General features: G+C 44.4%; 1 protein-coding gene across 1 annotated transcript in view; it reads left to right on the top strand.

Annotated features, from left to right (window-relative positions):
- The first annotated feature begins 319 nt into the window (after nucleotides 1-319).
- Nucleotides 320-15,531, top strand: part of OVCH1 (ovochymase 1) — an 852,055-nt gene continuing 836,843 nt past the window's right edge. The window contains exon 1 of the mRNA XM_086952799.1: nucleotides 320-505. Coding sequence (XP_086808925.1) covers nucleotides 442-505 — 64 coding nt within the window. The 5' untranslated portion in view covers nucleotides 320-441. The remainder of the gene's footprint in view (nucleotides 506-15,531) is intronic.

The raw sequence follows: 15,531 nt of genomic DNA on the forward strand, positions 1-15,531 counted from the left end.
ACGAACACACGATATAGGTACTATACCATTAACATACAATCTGGGAGGTATTTCCAATTAGTTTCCTCTCAGGTGGATGAATTGGAAAGCAGTGCCTGGTGCTAATAAAGCTCTTGTGTATCCGAGGAGCTGTGTGAAAGCCAAGTTTTGACAGCTTTGGATAAACGTAAAGAACCTGAAGCGAGAGCAGCCTAGGGCGGGCTGCACTTCCGGGGACCTCCCAGTGACGTCAGCCCTCCGTCCGCGTGCTGTTGCCCCAGCTGAGACTCATTATCTGTCCAGCGAAGTTCATAAAGCACCCGAGAAGACCAAGAGCGGCGCTCTTTCTGTTATTTTGTTGGTAAAAGCGAGTAGGGTATTGTGTCGCAAAGGTGTCTGTCTGTTTGTCTTCTCCTTAACATTTCCTATGTTTATTCGGTGAAACCAAGTTCATGTTTGGAAATGAAGGCAACAATGAACCATATGCTGCTGTCTCTTCTGCTGCTAGTTTCGAATTTACAACGGGGTAGGTTATCCAACGTTTATCAAACCAATATAAAGTACTTTAAGTTGAAGTTCAGGTTTTTTTCGAAGTGGGAACCTGCTTGTGGCTTGCTACTACTTGACTATGAAAGCAGCAGAAGTGTTTTTTTCTCCGACTTGTGCTTCTTCACTGAACTCTGGTCTGTCTCTAATTGTGTGTTTGTTTCAAATGTTTCTCATGTTAAACTTTCTTCATGTCTCGCTATTACTTTTGCCTAAGGGGCAGACGGTTCCATAAATAAAGTTACCAAACGAGTCCGTGGCGCGTGCAGCGCTCCAGTTCTTCTGTCTTTCCAGTACAAATCCTTTTTTTTCAGATGTTAGTGCAGTTGAGGAGACTGAGATTTCAACCAGCTCTAAGTAGCGTTACACTTTTAAACAAAAACTCAGGGCTGGAGTTTTGCAGCTCTTGGTAGTCTTGTAGCCCTACTCGTTGATAGTGCTGTGTGTGTGCGTGTGTGTGTGTGACACGTTCAACTATCCCCGGTGTCCCCCCCCCCCCCCCCCCCCAATGCATGTTGGTAGTTGTAATTAAGTTTCTAAGCGAGGGCGACATTTTAAACTTGCATGTATCAAGTCTTCTTCCAGGATCTCCTGTAAATGTTTTTATGCAAGATGTCATTACGTGAACAGTTCTTGTGAGAAACTGATCAACAACAGTTCACTGCGTTTGTGTAATTTCTCAATGTCCATGAAAGGACTCCATCATGCACACAAATCAGTCGATTTCAAATAATCTGATGTTTGATGTTATCATGGTTCGTGACATCGCTACCTTTAAAGTGTTGTTGGCCAGGATTTACAGGTGTTGGTCTTGGCATGAAGCTGCATAGAGGGTGTGAATTTCTCCTTGTACAGTGGTTCATTCTAGCTAGCCACGGTTGTACCCTATTGGGCTGTGAGTAGTGGTGGGTCTTTCTTTAGAGTTTGGAATTCCAGCTCTGACTTTCCATTTTGTGAGTGTGTAAATATCTCTTGCTATTGTTAGATGCGAGTTGCTTTATTTTTTTTTAAAGTCCGGATGAGGGATTACCTTTGTGGGTGTCAACATTGACCAGGACTATTGGCCGCAACACTGGCCTTTGGAAATATGAGATGCTGAAAGAGATTATCCATTACGTTACTGCGTTTTTGTGGATGTGGAGGAATTGGGTTAACCTTTTGGACCATCCTATTTGAATGATTTTGGACTCTAGAACTGATAAGTTCAACAGTCTTTTTACTTGCGGATTTTATCTACCTTGGTTGGGCTTTGGGAAATATTGACCCACGTACACAGATCAATCGGACCAAGATTAAGATAACTGAGCCCTGACTAAGTTCCATTTGGAACAAAACGCGTTGGTTGATGTCCAATTTTAACTACTACTAAAATAAAAGATATTTTTTGAAAACACTTGGAGCTCCCTGACTTTGTTCTGGTGCACCTTCCTTCTCTTTAGAAATGTACTTATCTGGTCTCCATTGGAGTGGAAGTGCGGCGAACTCTGGAAGCTGTTGCACATACTTTCTAATTGTTTTTCCCAATCTAGGAACTGAGGTGCGGAACCGTGGTCAGTCACATTTTGTCTTTCTATTTATGCTGTATTTTTCAGCCATAAGAAGAAATGGGAATCACTATTGCCAGCTCTCCTCCAAGGTGGCAATTGGCACCACAGATAATCTTAACAGTTTAAATAGTTCTGGAAAACAACAGGAAGGACCCAAAGTAGATTATCGAGTAAACAGAGTGAGCCATTCAGTGGCTTATACAACTCTAATGAATATGTTTGATAACTTTATTGCGGTCATGGACCATAAAAGCACAGATAAAATATGTACATACACGGAATGGAATACATAAATAATTTAAAAAATACTTGGTTAAAGAGTTATTAAACAGTAAGTTATCAAAATAATGGTATCAAACATCCCAATTAATCAGTTTATCACAATTCATTAAAGTGAACCTTCTGCGCCACATACCATATAAAAAACGGGATACCGCAAACACAATAGAAGGGGAGGTGTCATATCTTAAAATGAATATGGAATCCACACAGTGGGATACAACCTGCACACAAATGCAAAGAATAAGTTAGTTGGAGTGAGTTTCTGGACACTTAAGTAAAGGAAGGAATGTGGGGAACCAATGGATAGGTAATGGTGTGGTCTATCTGACTACTCTAAACAGGTCAACAGCTGTGCTCTAAAAATTGGTACAATTTATGTGACATACTTTTGTAAAGAACTTTAACTTTAAACACATTTCTCTGTAGTTCCCTCCCCCCGCCCCAAAAACCTTACCGTATATAGACTCGTGGGCAGGTAGAGGTTACCAAATGACTCGTGTGGTCAAGGATATAGTGCTCGAGTTCAGAGCTTTCACGAATCAAGTTAACAGTCTAGGAATTGTAGTGTTCACTTTTTTGGGAGTTGGATAGAGCTGACGAACCTGGAAACTATTTGTGAAAGAAATACACTGTAGGCTAGGTTAAGCCACTGGTGGCAATCTTCAAATATTCTTAGTTATGTGTTAAATAAGGAAGAAAGCTTCCGTTGTTCTATGTTATGCTAATTTGAAGATGTATGATAACATGGAAAAAGCTTGTTGTGTGAACCAACAATGTCTTAGATTCACCAAATGTTTACTTTGGAAAAATCAGGCTGTGTCTCAGGGTAAGCTGTTGGTCACATTCTGTAAGTCTATCTCAGGACTCTGTATCACAACCTTTCCAGTCCTGGGCTTTGATTTAACCAACTAGTACGCTCTGGGAGTTGTAGCCTTGGTTTGCTTCAGCGGGCAGCTAGGGACTTTAAAAAGGGGTCCTGGTGACTTTGAGACACTTGGACAGAGCTATCAGCAAGTGTTATTGTGTGTGTAGTTCGATAACTTTGCATAATAATGTTGTATGTCGGTTGTGTCGATGCAGTCCACATTTTCAGGAAAGTGTGAAAATCTGTTGAAATGTATTCAAATTTCTGTAGGAAAAAAGATAGTCTACAGTGGCATGTTTCTTTTAGTTGGAAGAATAGACGTCACTGGCCAACTCACAAGATAGGTGCCCACTGTGCAACCAAGCAGAGCCCCTAATAAAATGAACTCACTCTATTTTCGGATGCTACTAAGTAGTCCCTGAATCTGCAGTCTCATTTCTGATGTTCTCGTATAAGTTGTTTTTCTCATCAAAGCATACAAGTTAACTATTTTTAAAAGACTTAATCCTAGTCAAGTCAACCTTGTACTACTGAGCTAATTCTGTTAACCTTTCATGAGCCTATCATGCACATCTGGTAACATCTTTACATATGTACACAAGTTCACTCTTGGCAGCTATATAATCAAGAAAAATCAAGGAGTCCAGTTCTAGCTTTAACTTGACCTCACCCATGGCATTTTCTCTCACTAGGGACTCTAATACCTCTTTGCTTGGACCTGAACATCCACCTCTTCCGGTTTCAACGAAGTCCTTAAGCCAATTATCCAATTTTTGAGCATTAGGACCCATCTGTGCTAGAGGAACATTAATGAATGAATGGTCTTATTTAGTGCAGCGAATACCCGGAGGTGTCTTGGAGCTTTAAGACTTTAAGGATGGTGAACTCAGATTTGATCTATCCTAATTTGATTGATTGAAAAAAACATGTTTTTAGGAGTGTCCTAAAAACAGGAAGTGATGATGCTACTTCAGTTCATAAGGAAGACTGTTCCAGTATTGAGCCGTAGATTTGAAAAATCTTCTTTCTCCCCTAGAGGAGTGTCTGAAAGCAGGAACCATTAGGTACCTTGCGGAGCTGAAGTGCAGGATTCTACCAGGAGTATACCATCTGATTTTCTTTTTAAAGTTACGATGGGGCCTGTCCACGAAGGGTTTTATAAGCCAGGCACAATGCTTTGAAAGTAATGAGCTCCTTAACTGGGAACTAGTGAACAGGCCCGGACTGGCCGTTGCGGGCACCGGGCAATCCCCCGGTGGGCCGCATGGTTCGGGGCCGGTTTTGGCCCCCTGGGGGCCGTTTTTGTTACAGGGCCGTTATGCTGCAAAAACGGCCCTGTAACAAAAACGGCCGAAAACCGGCCCTGGCACAGAGCGCGGTCGCACCTCTCCCCCTCCCCTCTCCTCCCGGAGGGAGGGTAGGGGGGCCGGCCGAGCACTTTGCCAGGGCCGGTTCTGGTTCCCAGTCCGGCCCTGCTAATAAAATTGCCTAATGGCTGATTTAGCCATTAGACATTTTTGATTCTGAAGAGGAACCAAGCAGCAGCGTTCTGGAGCACCTGTAGTTTCTTAAATGAACCTTTAGACACTTCTAAATAAGGTTATTACAGTAGTCAAGTCATGCTAACACGAGTGCAAGGACTACTGTTTTTAGAAGATATAGGGGTAAAAATGTTTGTGTTCTTAATCACTCTGAGAGCATGAAAGAAGGCTGAGGTGAACTTATTACTTGGTCTTTGTATTTTAAATCCCGGTCCATCATCACCCCCAGGTTTTTGACTATTAAGGCAGATGTAGGAAGATAACCTAGCTTGGGAGGCCACCAGTCTGGAGACCAAAAAGACAGATTACTGAACAGAATGACCTCTGTTTTTGTTGAGTTTAGTTTTAGGCAATGCCAGTCCATCCTCTTGCATACCGCACTCATGCAGTTTCTGAATATGCCGCTGGAATACAGTTTTTTGCAAGAGAGACTATAATTTGGGTGTCATCTGCATATGAAGCTAATGGCAAGCCAAATGCTTTTATCAGAGAGGCCAGTGATGTGACCTGAAGATTGAACATAGTGGGGCTCAGCTATGACCCCCTGCGGGAGACTACAGGCCAAAGAGCATGAGTCTGGGGGGAATTCCCCCCGAGAGGAATGATTGTAATCAGGTCAGTGCCAGATTAATTCAGAGTTCTTGCATACGGTCAACCAACATATCCTGGTTGACCATATCGAATGCTGCTGATGGATCCCGTAGGATGAGAACTGTGTTTCCCTCTAGGGTCGCTCTGATTTTCTCCATAGCCATAATCAATGCCTATTCAGTACTTTGGCTTTGCCTGAAGCCATACTAAGCCTCTTCTAAAAGATGATTTGCCTCTATTAAAGAGGAAACTTGAAGATTCACTATCCTCTCTACCAAGTTGGCTGGATAAGGAAGCCATGAAATGGGCTAATAGTTGTTTGGGTCCATTTCATTAAGATTAGGTTTTTTTAATAAAGGAAGAACTAAAGCTATGCTATGCTATGGGTACTTATAATGCGCGCAGCTGCTCCAGCAAAGGAGCGTCCCGGCGCACGACAAGGTAGAACACAGCATCGCTAAAAGCAAGGAATGAAAAAGGATACCGCTACAGGGCAGCATTAAAATAAGAAAGTTTTGATAGCCTTTCGAAACAGCAATAGATCCTCCATCAGACGGATTTCTACAGGAAGAGAATTCCAAAGCTAACTTCCGAGGGGTAATGAAAATTCCGATCTTAAACATAGCAGAGAAAATATTAGTCAGATGGAAGTGCTACTGTCTCTGGTACTAACTGCACTATCTTAGGGGGGAACATGCATCATACAGGGATACAGCTTTGATGCTGGGAATGATCTCCGCAAGTTGCTTTGCTGAAAGGGCTTCAAATTGCCTAAAACTGGCAGTTTTGGGGACCACCTCTGAGGGTATGTTCTGTCTGCTAGCAGTGAATTTGTTAAAAATATTTGTGACTTTCTCCTGAAAGAAACCAGCGAGAGATTCACAGATATCTTGATTATTTACTGCTCTGTTGCTTGTTGTGGGGAGAGTCAGTTTTTTATTGTTTGAAATAGTCTTGTTGGAATCACTTGCTATTTTTACATGGTCTGCAGAGTATCTTGATTTGGCCAAAAATAAGAGCTTTTTGTTATTTGCTAGAGGTGTTTATAGTTTTCTCTTTCTTCCTCTTTGTATTCTCTACATCATTTGCACTCTGGTCTCCTACAGCCCTTTTGGCGGCCCCAAGTGTTTCATCAAACCACAGTTGGGATACCTTTTTTAGATTGTTAGCTATATGTTTTTACAAGGTAACTGTCATTGAGGGCAGAGCTAATCCAGTTGGAGTAATCCTCTGCCACCTGATCTAAATTCGTCCCTACTTCATGTAGTGAGTTTGTTAATAGATGGTTTAAATGAGCAGCTTGTATTTTATTCCAAGCATGACTGGCTGATTTCTTATTATTCATTGCTGGGGGAGGCCTCTCCCATATCGGGCATTAAATGTAAACCCTTCTCCGGGAGTACTGTGGCAATTATCGGAGGTGAAGTCCAAATTGACATGTTAGAATCAGGTGATATTTGAGCAAAGCCTCCTGTAGGGGTGAATCCTCTCTGGTTCATTGTGGTTCTGGTCTTACACCACAAGGGGTAATCACTTGAGTTGGAACTGAAGAGACTTGAGGAAATCCTCCCATTCTCTGGTCCATACGAGTGTTACCTGTAGCACTCATTCTAGACGCAGTTGCCAAGTTGTATTGTTAATCCAGGCTTATACAGAGGAACTACGGGACCAATAGTAACTGGGACAATAAGTGCATCTGGGGCATTCAAAACGATAGGGTTAGGTCTCGCTCATCTGAGTAGGACTTGTGTTCACCAGTGTGGTAGCTACTCCTTGATTTCCACTGGCACCTGCACTACTCATTCCCTCTAATTGGGCCTAATTTCATGGAGGTGGACACTCTGACAACAATGTGCTCAAAAGATCGTAACTAGAACAGTTACTGCAGGCTTCACTCTTACACTCTCAATTTCCACCCCTTTTTTCTTCTCTTCCTTTACTTTTTCGGTTTCTTTATTTGTCAATATAATGTAATGTTTAGCTTTCTCTATCATATAAGTTCTCCACTTCTTTTGTTATGCATGCCACCTAGCATCAGCATAAGAACTCACTGCCTTTCTGGCTCTTCCCCGATACCTTTCCTTCTGCCCATCATGAGCTGCTCACTCCAAAACATTAAGTGCTTCTTACTGTGCTGGTCTAGGATGTGGCTTCATTACACATAGTATCCTTCTCAGATTTCAAATGAATCTCAAATGTGCCATAGCGTGGAAACATCGAGGCACCTTCTTTCTCAGTAATCTCGTGTCATTGGTTAAGCCAAATACATGTGTGAAGGCCCATGTTTATAGTCCTATAATGACCTGGCATATCTTCAGGTGGTGCCTTTTCCCTCCCTCTCTTGAATAGATATCCTCACATCTCCCCTGAACATCTCGTACGGCCTTAAAGAATTTGATTTTTCAACAATAAATCAACCAACAATTACAGTAAATCTTTGTCTCCTACCAGGAAATCATTTCTTAACCAACAGTTCTCATTCAGCATCAATAACCAATACCAGCGCAACACTGATCTATACACCCAATCTCAGTGCAGCTCAACACCAGCCAACCAATCCCAGAGTGATAGTGTGAGGTCAACCTCACTCCTTGCAACAGTTTACTCCTTTACAATTTTCACAAACTCCCTCTTCTCAGCACTAAGCATGCAAACTACAAAACAACTTCAACAAACTTTTTGCACCAGTAAAGAAATAGCTAGTACTCATACAAGAAATGGCTGGTAGCAACACATTCCGACCTACTCAGATACACACTCGAGTAAAACCTCAATCAGCTGGTATCACCCAGATTGATGCAACTTTTCTTTGTACACTATACCAACCACACCATACTCTCTCAAAAAGATAAGTAACCCTATCTCAATTGTGCTGCAAAAAATGTCTCACGACAAACATCACAAAACTTAACGGACAATTACAAAATAGCATCTTCTACAATTTTTAATACCATCACAGGATGTTAAGCTACGTCGAGCCCAATTTCAACTTCTTTACATCAAGTGCTACACTCTCACAATTCAAAACCTTACTGCATCATGCACCCAACCTCCGCATAGCACCACAAGCTAAACAAAAGCGGTTTCAGTGTGCATCCCTATTAATACTCTCACCTCTGCAGTCACAAGTGCCTCCCAAACTGTTGGAACTCCACAAATCGTCCGACACAAGACACAGGCTTTAGGGACTCCCGACCGGGTTTGGGCAAACTAAAAATGGGATACCCGAACTCCTTTACGTCTGCAACCAACCATCCTCTGCTACCACATTAATGGCTAATTGCTAATTGGCACGCTGTTACAAGTCTCATTTGACAGACCTATGTGGTTGACTAAGAAGAAAAGGAGTTAGCATTAAATAAAGCAATTCACATCGGCATAGCCCATTTGACCACACAATAAATTATGTGGGTTTATTACACATCAGTAATCAATGCAAATTAAGTATCGTTCAGTTACAGGATTCAAAAAGGAAGCATTAGTTGAACTAATAAATTCAGTTTGATTGCATCAGTATGCCACAAGCACAGCCACAGTAAAAATCAATCAATCACAAAATTGTAAGTGCGCCACTCACCTGTGAGGGTCTCAAGGCGCTGGGGGAAAGGGGGGTGTTTAGCAGATCTGCTTATCCAAAGAGCCATGTCTTGAGGGTCTTCCTGAAGGTGGTCAGAAAGGGGGCGCGTCTGATGTCTGCCGGTACCTCGTTCCACGTCTTTGCTGCAGTGTGGGAGAAGGATCTTCCGCCTACTCTGGCTCTGTCGATGCGCAGGGTTTTGGCCAGTGTGAGGTTGGCAGATCGGAGGTTTCTTTTGGTTACGTGGAAGTTGATCCTGTCGTTGAGGTTTTTGGGTTATTTGTTATTATTTGTTGACATGAGTGAGGATTTTGAAGGGGATTCTTTGCTCCACAGGGAGCCAGTGGAATCTCCGTAGGTGTTGGCTGACGTGTTCGTGTCGCGGGATGCCGAGGATGAGTCTGGCAGCGGTGTTCTGTATTGTCTGGAGTTTGTGGAGTAGGGACCTGTTGATGCCGGCGTAGAGTGCGTTTCCATAGTAGTCTGCTGGTGAGCAGTGCGTGGGTGACTGTCTTCCTTGATTCCAGGGGGATCCATTTGAAGGTCTTGCGGACGATGCAGAGTGTGTTGAAGCAGCTGGAGGAGACAGCGTTGATCTGTCGGTTCATGGTGAGCGATGCATAGAGTACGATGGCGAGGTTCTTGGCGTTTTATGAGGGGGTTGGTGGGCTTCCGAGGGCAGCAGTCACCAGGTGTTGTCCCAAGCAGAGGGAGTGGTTCTGAGGATGAGGACTTCTGTCTTCTCGGCATTGAGTTTCAGGCAGCTGTTGGTCATGCAGACTGCGACGTCTTGTATTCCTTTCTGGAATTTGAGTTTGGCAGTGGTAGGGCCTTTAGTGAAGGAGAGGATGAGCTGGCTGTCGTCTGCGTAGGATACGATGTTTAGGCTGTGGTGTCGGACGATGGCAGCAAGGGAAGGCCATGTAGATGTTGAAGAGGCTTGGAATCAGGGATGACCCTTGTCGATTATCGTAGGATCGGAGAGGGAGGGTGGCAGTCTGATCCTTTGGGTTCTTACGGTGAGGAAAGAGCAGATCCTGTCCAGGGCTGTTCCTTGTATGCCAGCTTTGTGTAGTCGTGTGAGTAGTGTGCGATGGGAGACTGTGTTGAAAGCTGCTGCTAGGTAGAGTAGGATGAGGGCTGTGGAGTGGCCTTTGTCCAGGAGGGTGCGGATGTCATCTGTGGCATCGAGTAGGGCGGTCTCGGCGCTGTGGTTGCTTCGGAATCAGGATTGGGATGGATCGAGGATAGGGCTAGCTTCGATGTATTGTCAGTTCCCTGTTGACTGTCTTCTCTGCGACTTTAGCTGCAAAGGTGAGGAGTGAGATGGGCCGGTAGTTTTTGAGGTCGGTGGGCTTCTTGAGCAGGGGCCTGACTTTGGAGCGTTTCCAATAGTCTGGGAAGGAGCTCATTTTGAAGGTGGTGTTGATGGTGTGCTGTAGCTTGGGTGCAATTGCTGCTGTGGCTCTGTGGTAGATGTGCGGAGGGCGTGGCAAAAGTCTTAAGGCATCTAAGCAGGGCTCTAAGTTTGAATTGAAGATGGTTCATGATGGAATTCTCAAAGAATTTTGGAATAGAATAAGGTGAAGCAGGAAGGTGTCGGCATAGTGAGAATTTGTGGAATTTCACATAAGGCAGAGTGGTTCACTGTCATTGGGAGTTTTTTGTTGTTGTGCCATGCTGCCTTTTCCATATCGTTGCATGAGGACAGTCTGATCCTCTTAGCATTTCAGTTCCAGAACTGAGTTTTGGCATGGTGTCTTGTCTCTCAAACTTTCCCCATAAGGCAAAAAGTGCAATACAAGCACTCTGTTAGAGTGGAAGCAAGCAGCTTTGTGTCGCTCGGCATCAGTCTTGGTATTGAGCTGTGATGAGGGAATGCCTGCATCAAGTTGTCACGCTGCATTGGTTCTGCCCCTTGTAGTTTGTGGTAACTATAGAAGTGAGGTTTGTGAATAGAAGTGGCCTTACTCTTTTCTGTGTAGGTACATCTCCCTTACTAAACCCTTTCTTAACCCTCCTTAAACCCCTACATATTTCACCTTTAAGCCCTCCCTTTATTAGTAAGAATCCCTCTTATTCCAGCCATTATTCTTCTCCCTGCCCTCCCCCTCACATTAGTTAGGTGAGGTGTAGACTTCTATGTATAGGCTACTAAATATCACTTTGAGGTAGGATAGTAGTAACAATTTAGTACTACTAAAGATACAACAAATTACAGTTTGTAAGTAGATCCCTATGTGGTCTACTAAGACCATTGGTTAGCATCCACTCTAGTCTCCCAAAGTCTGGTCTACTATAGACTGACGAGGAGGCTGCCCAGATGATGAAGCATGACCCCAGTTTGGGTGTGTGAGGGCACTTGCTCCTATTGGAGCGTATTCTACTGACTTGACATTCTACTAGCACTTCACCTTTGCTAAGGAACTGAACACTTCTGCATTCAGTGAAAGATTATCTTGCCATATGACAAGTTGCTATACCATCAACATTAACAGAGCACTACAGTGAACCACTCCTCATCATGAATGTTTTAAAACTGTATGATGCATTGACTGGTGGGCCTAAAAATGCCCAAGATGTGGGGAGGTGGATGAGACAAGCTATTGGTGGACTTTTCCAGTGCAGGGACCTCAGAATTCTTCAGAGAAGCCCATTATGCAGTGTCAATGTGTTGCTGCTAATGCTTTAGAGAGAATAGGCCTAAAAAAAGACTATTGTATTAAACAATTGGATGGCAACTACTCTATGGCTAAACACCTTTACTCTTTTATGTTGGCCAGGTTGTGGTCAGGATAAATATGAATTTCTGCAATATTTCCCAAACATCTGAACTGATACTCATCCTTGAGACTTTATTAGAACAGGACCAACTGGGGAGTGTAATATTAATATGCCATTCTGAGACCTAATAGAGGTTTAACCTGCAGCCCAAAATCCTAGTGAGGTGACTATATGGGGCTGTAAGAATAAAATGGGTATAACCACAAGTTTGACCAATAACTAACTGAGGCACAGTGAAATCAATTGATTTACCTAGGACCATTCAGTTGGTAAGTGTTTAAGTCGGAGGCAGTTAGCAGTAAGAGTAGTGCCATGGCTACTGTTTTTGCTTCTAGTTGATAAGGATACCGGACAATTTCTTGGAACAGAATTCAGGCCTTAATGTAAGTTGTACTGTATTATATCGAGCTAGAAAAGGGGAGAAAGAATGAGTTAATGACCCTGGTCTATGACTGATATTGTCTGTGGTCAGTAGCGGCTGACACAAATTAAAATTAGTGGGGCTGGTCGAGGTAGCATGGGAGGGGGAGCGCTGAGTTAATACAAATTTAAAAATCTTAACTCAAGCTGCCGGCTGCCTCCGACTTCCTCTTCTTCCTGGTTCCAGCAGACACTGGGACACATCAGAAACTCCCTGTGCAATCCCAGCGCTGCTCTCGTTCTATGAGACCTGCTCAAGGATTGGCCTCAGCTGGCTTGTTTAACACTTGATCAGGCACAGGGAGTCTGTACTGTTTCTTTAAACAGGCTGTGCAATACAGCCGGGTTGGAGAAACCCAACTGCTCATGTCTGTTTGACTGGCCTAAGACGGCTGGCCAAAAAGACATTCGCACTTAGAAGTGCACATGTACACCATTCCTCCTCCCTCCGACGGTCCGGCCTGCCCCTTCCTACACACACTGGCTGGGCCAGCTGCTCTTCTGTGACAGAATGAGGGTTCAGACAAGAGGAGTCAGAACATTTCATCATCCCACTTCCTCTTCCATCCACACGTTTTAATGTGAGTGACATTACTTCAAGCAGAGAGAGCCTGTAGGACATACTAATAAGAAGAGCTCCTTAAAAATTGCAAGAATGCTTTTAACCAGTGTTTGTGAGCACAGGCCAATGCCGGTGGAGACCTGCCGGACACACTAAAATAGGACCAAGCCAATTTCCATTTTTAAGCCGGGGAAAGTTTCTGAAAATATTCAGAATGTAACATTTGAAATGGTTTAATGGGCTGGCCAGCCTGCCGTTTTCAATCATCCCACGATTATATTTTTCTTTCATCCTTCTGAGGTCCATAAAATATTTACCATTATTTCGGCAACGCAACGAGAAAATACATATTCATTAACTCATGACAATTACTTAACTGCCAGCAAGGCTCAAGTACCTTGTGTTGTCACATTTGAAAGTTACATACAGTGTGTTTATTAGGTCTGATGAAACCAACCTATGTTCAGTGCACACAGTAGAATTTAAGTGCTCTTCAACTATCGGGTCACCTGAATCAGCCATTGGCTTTATGTCAATCGCATCTTGGGTCAGCCCAGAGAAGTATTGTAGAGACATCAGCAGCTGTTTGAGTGTATCATTCCACTTTTTTGTAAGTGCTTCGGATTGGATCACATGAGTTGACCTCTGTCTTCCTCTAGGTGGTAGTACAACTATTAATGTATCAAGGGCATTGGCACCGTGGCTGAGGGTTCTTTGCACCTCATTTATTGCTGCACTGTACTGGCCAACCAGCTGGTTGGGATTGAATTTTCCTTGTAATCATTAGTGCCATGGTGCCCTAGCTTCACCAATGCCCTCCGTAATGGGGTCTTAAAATGATAACCAAGTTTGAATCTGTATGCCTTCAATTGAATTGTCGCACATTTCCCCCAAAAAATCCTCAGAAGATCAAATTGTAAACACAAGAATGTTGCACGCTTTAAAATATCACACATATTGCAGTCTTTTTCCAGCAATTATATACGGAAGAAACCTCGGCTACCGAACTTTCCCTTCATCTTGTCATCAGTAGGAGTGATACTCCCCCCTTACCCCCCAAAAAACAAATACTCTTGGCAACTTCCCTATTTAAGAGCAAGATGGTCAAGGCCAGTGTAACTCAATATATCCAGTAAATGCAAGAGAGACATTTTTGAAGACCCTCACGATGTTCAAAAGGACAACAATGCCGATGTAACCAGGCAACTTCGCTCGCCATTGCTCACACATCCTGCATCCACAGAAACCGAATGGGAGTTCTATCATTCTCCTACCAAGCTGCCAAATCCTGGAGTGACCTCCCAAACACATCAGAGCCTTTTCCTCACTTCTGGAATTCTGGAAAAAGCTGAAAACCCTCCTTTTCAATTAGTCTTCTTGTGGGACCATCAAGACTGCCTTCACTAAGGCCTAGCCTCACCACATGCCTATGCCCTCCTACTCAGTGCCTGGGTGCCCTTGCTGGTGACAAGCGGTGTTCTACAAATTTGCATTACATTACAGATTTTTCTCCTCATCCTGACAGATGGCCTGTTCTGTGAATACCTTTTTTTTACTTCTCCCTTTCTCTTACTATATGGGATCCATTCAAAATGACAAAGACAAGAAGCTCAAAGGGACTGAACCCAAGAGACTTTTGTGGCACCTCCCTGTATGCAAAGACAAGGCATGGCAAGTGGATGTCCCAAATAGGCCTCATGGGTTCTGTTAGACCCTTAATCATACCCTTCAAGGGCTGGTTGAATCTCTCCACCAGACCGTTACCTTGGGGGTGGTAAGGAGTGGTGAACTTGTAGGTTACACCACATTCTTTCCACAGGGATGCCACATACTTGGATGTGAAACTGGTCCCCCTGGCGGAAACCACCTCTCTGGGGAACCCCACGCAGGAAAAGATCCCCATTAACGTCCAGCCCACCACTGGTGCCATTGTTGTCCTGATGGGGATTGCCATGATCCACCACGACCGGGATGTACCTGTTGCCCATGGCTGTCTGGGGATCCAGTGGCCCCACAATGTCAATCCCTACCCTTTCAAAGGGTGTTCGAACAACTGGAAAAGGTTTGCGAGGAGTTTTAACCTTCCTCCCACTCTTCCCACTAGCCTGGCAGGTTTGGCCAGACCTACAATGTCAATCCAACTGCCTTCGCATTTGAAGCCAGAAGAAGTGGGTGACAAGCCTGTCAAAGGTCTTGTCCTACCCCAAATGTTCCGCCAAAGGCACGTCATGAGCCAGTCCCAGTAGGAATGTCCTGAAGCTCTGGGGTACCACCAGAACGCGGGCTGACCCAGGCTCCCCAACCCTAGGCTCACTATACAAGAGACCATTCTCCTAGTAGATCCAATGCAATCCATACTCATCACCAGCTGCCTGGCCTGCAGCCTGCTGCTGCAGACTCTCCAGAGATGGGCGCACTTTCTGCTCCCTGCAGAATTCTGCCTTGGTGGGACCCCCTTCTTGCAGTCAATGGGTCAGGTCGGAGATGTCCCCCAGTTCAGCTACCTGCTCCCCTGTAGGCACTGGGGCGTCCCCCTCAAGGTCCGCCACCTCCCGGTCCATTAGGAACTTCAGGGGCTGGTTTCCCGCGTCCCCTGCCCTTTCTCTTGGCTGGGACCTGGGCCACTGTTTCAGGCTCCAGTTCCTTCTGATCACCCTTTCTGGCTACCATTGACCGAGTGGACATGCATGCCTACTCTGGCAACCCAAGCATCTCCAAGTGAAACCTGAGCTCAATCCTTCCATAAGGACTGCTCCAGGTCGTTACAGAGCAGACAAACTTCAGCCATGGTAGAGCTCACAACCACCCTCAAGGAACCTGAGACCCGCCCCCCCCCC

This window comes from Lissotriton vulgaris, chromosome 1_2 (assembly GCF_964263255.1).
Source record: "Lissotriton vulgaris chromosome 1_2, aLisVul1.2, whole genome shotgun sequence".
In the NCBI taxonomy this organism is placed as follows: Eukaryota; Metazoa; Chordata; class Amphibia; order Caudata; family Salamandridae; genus Lissotriton; species Lissotriton vulgaris.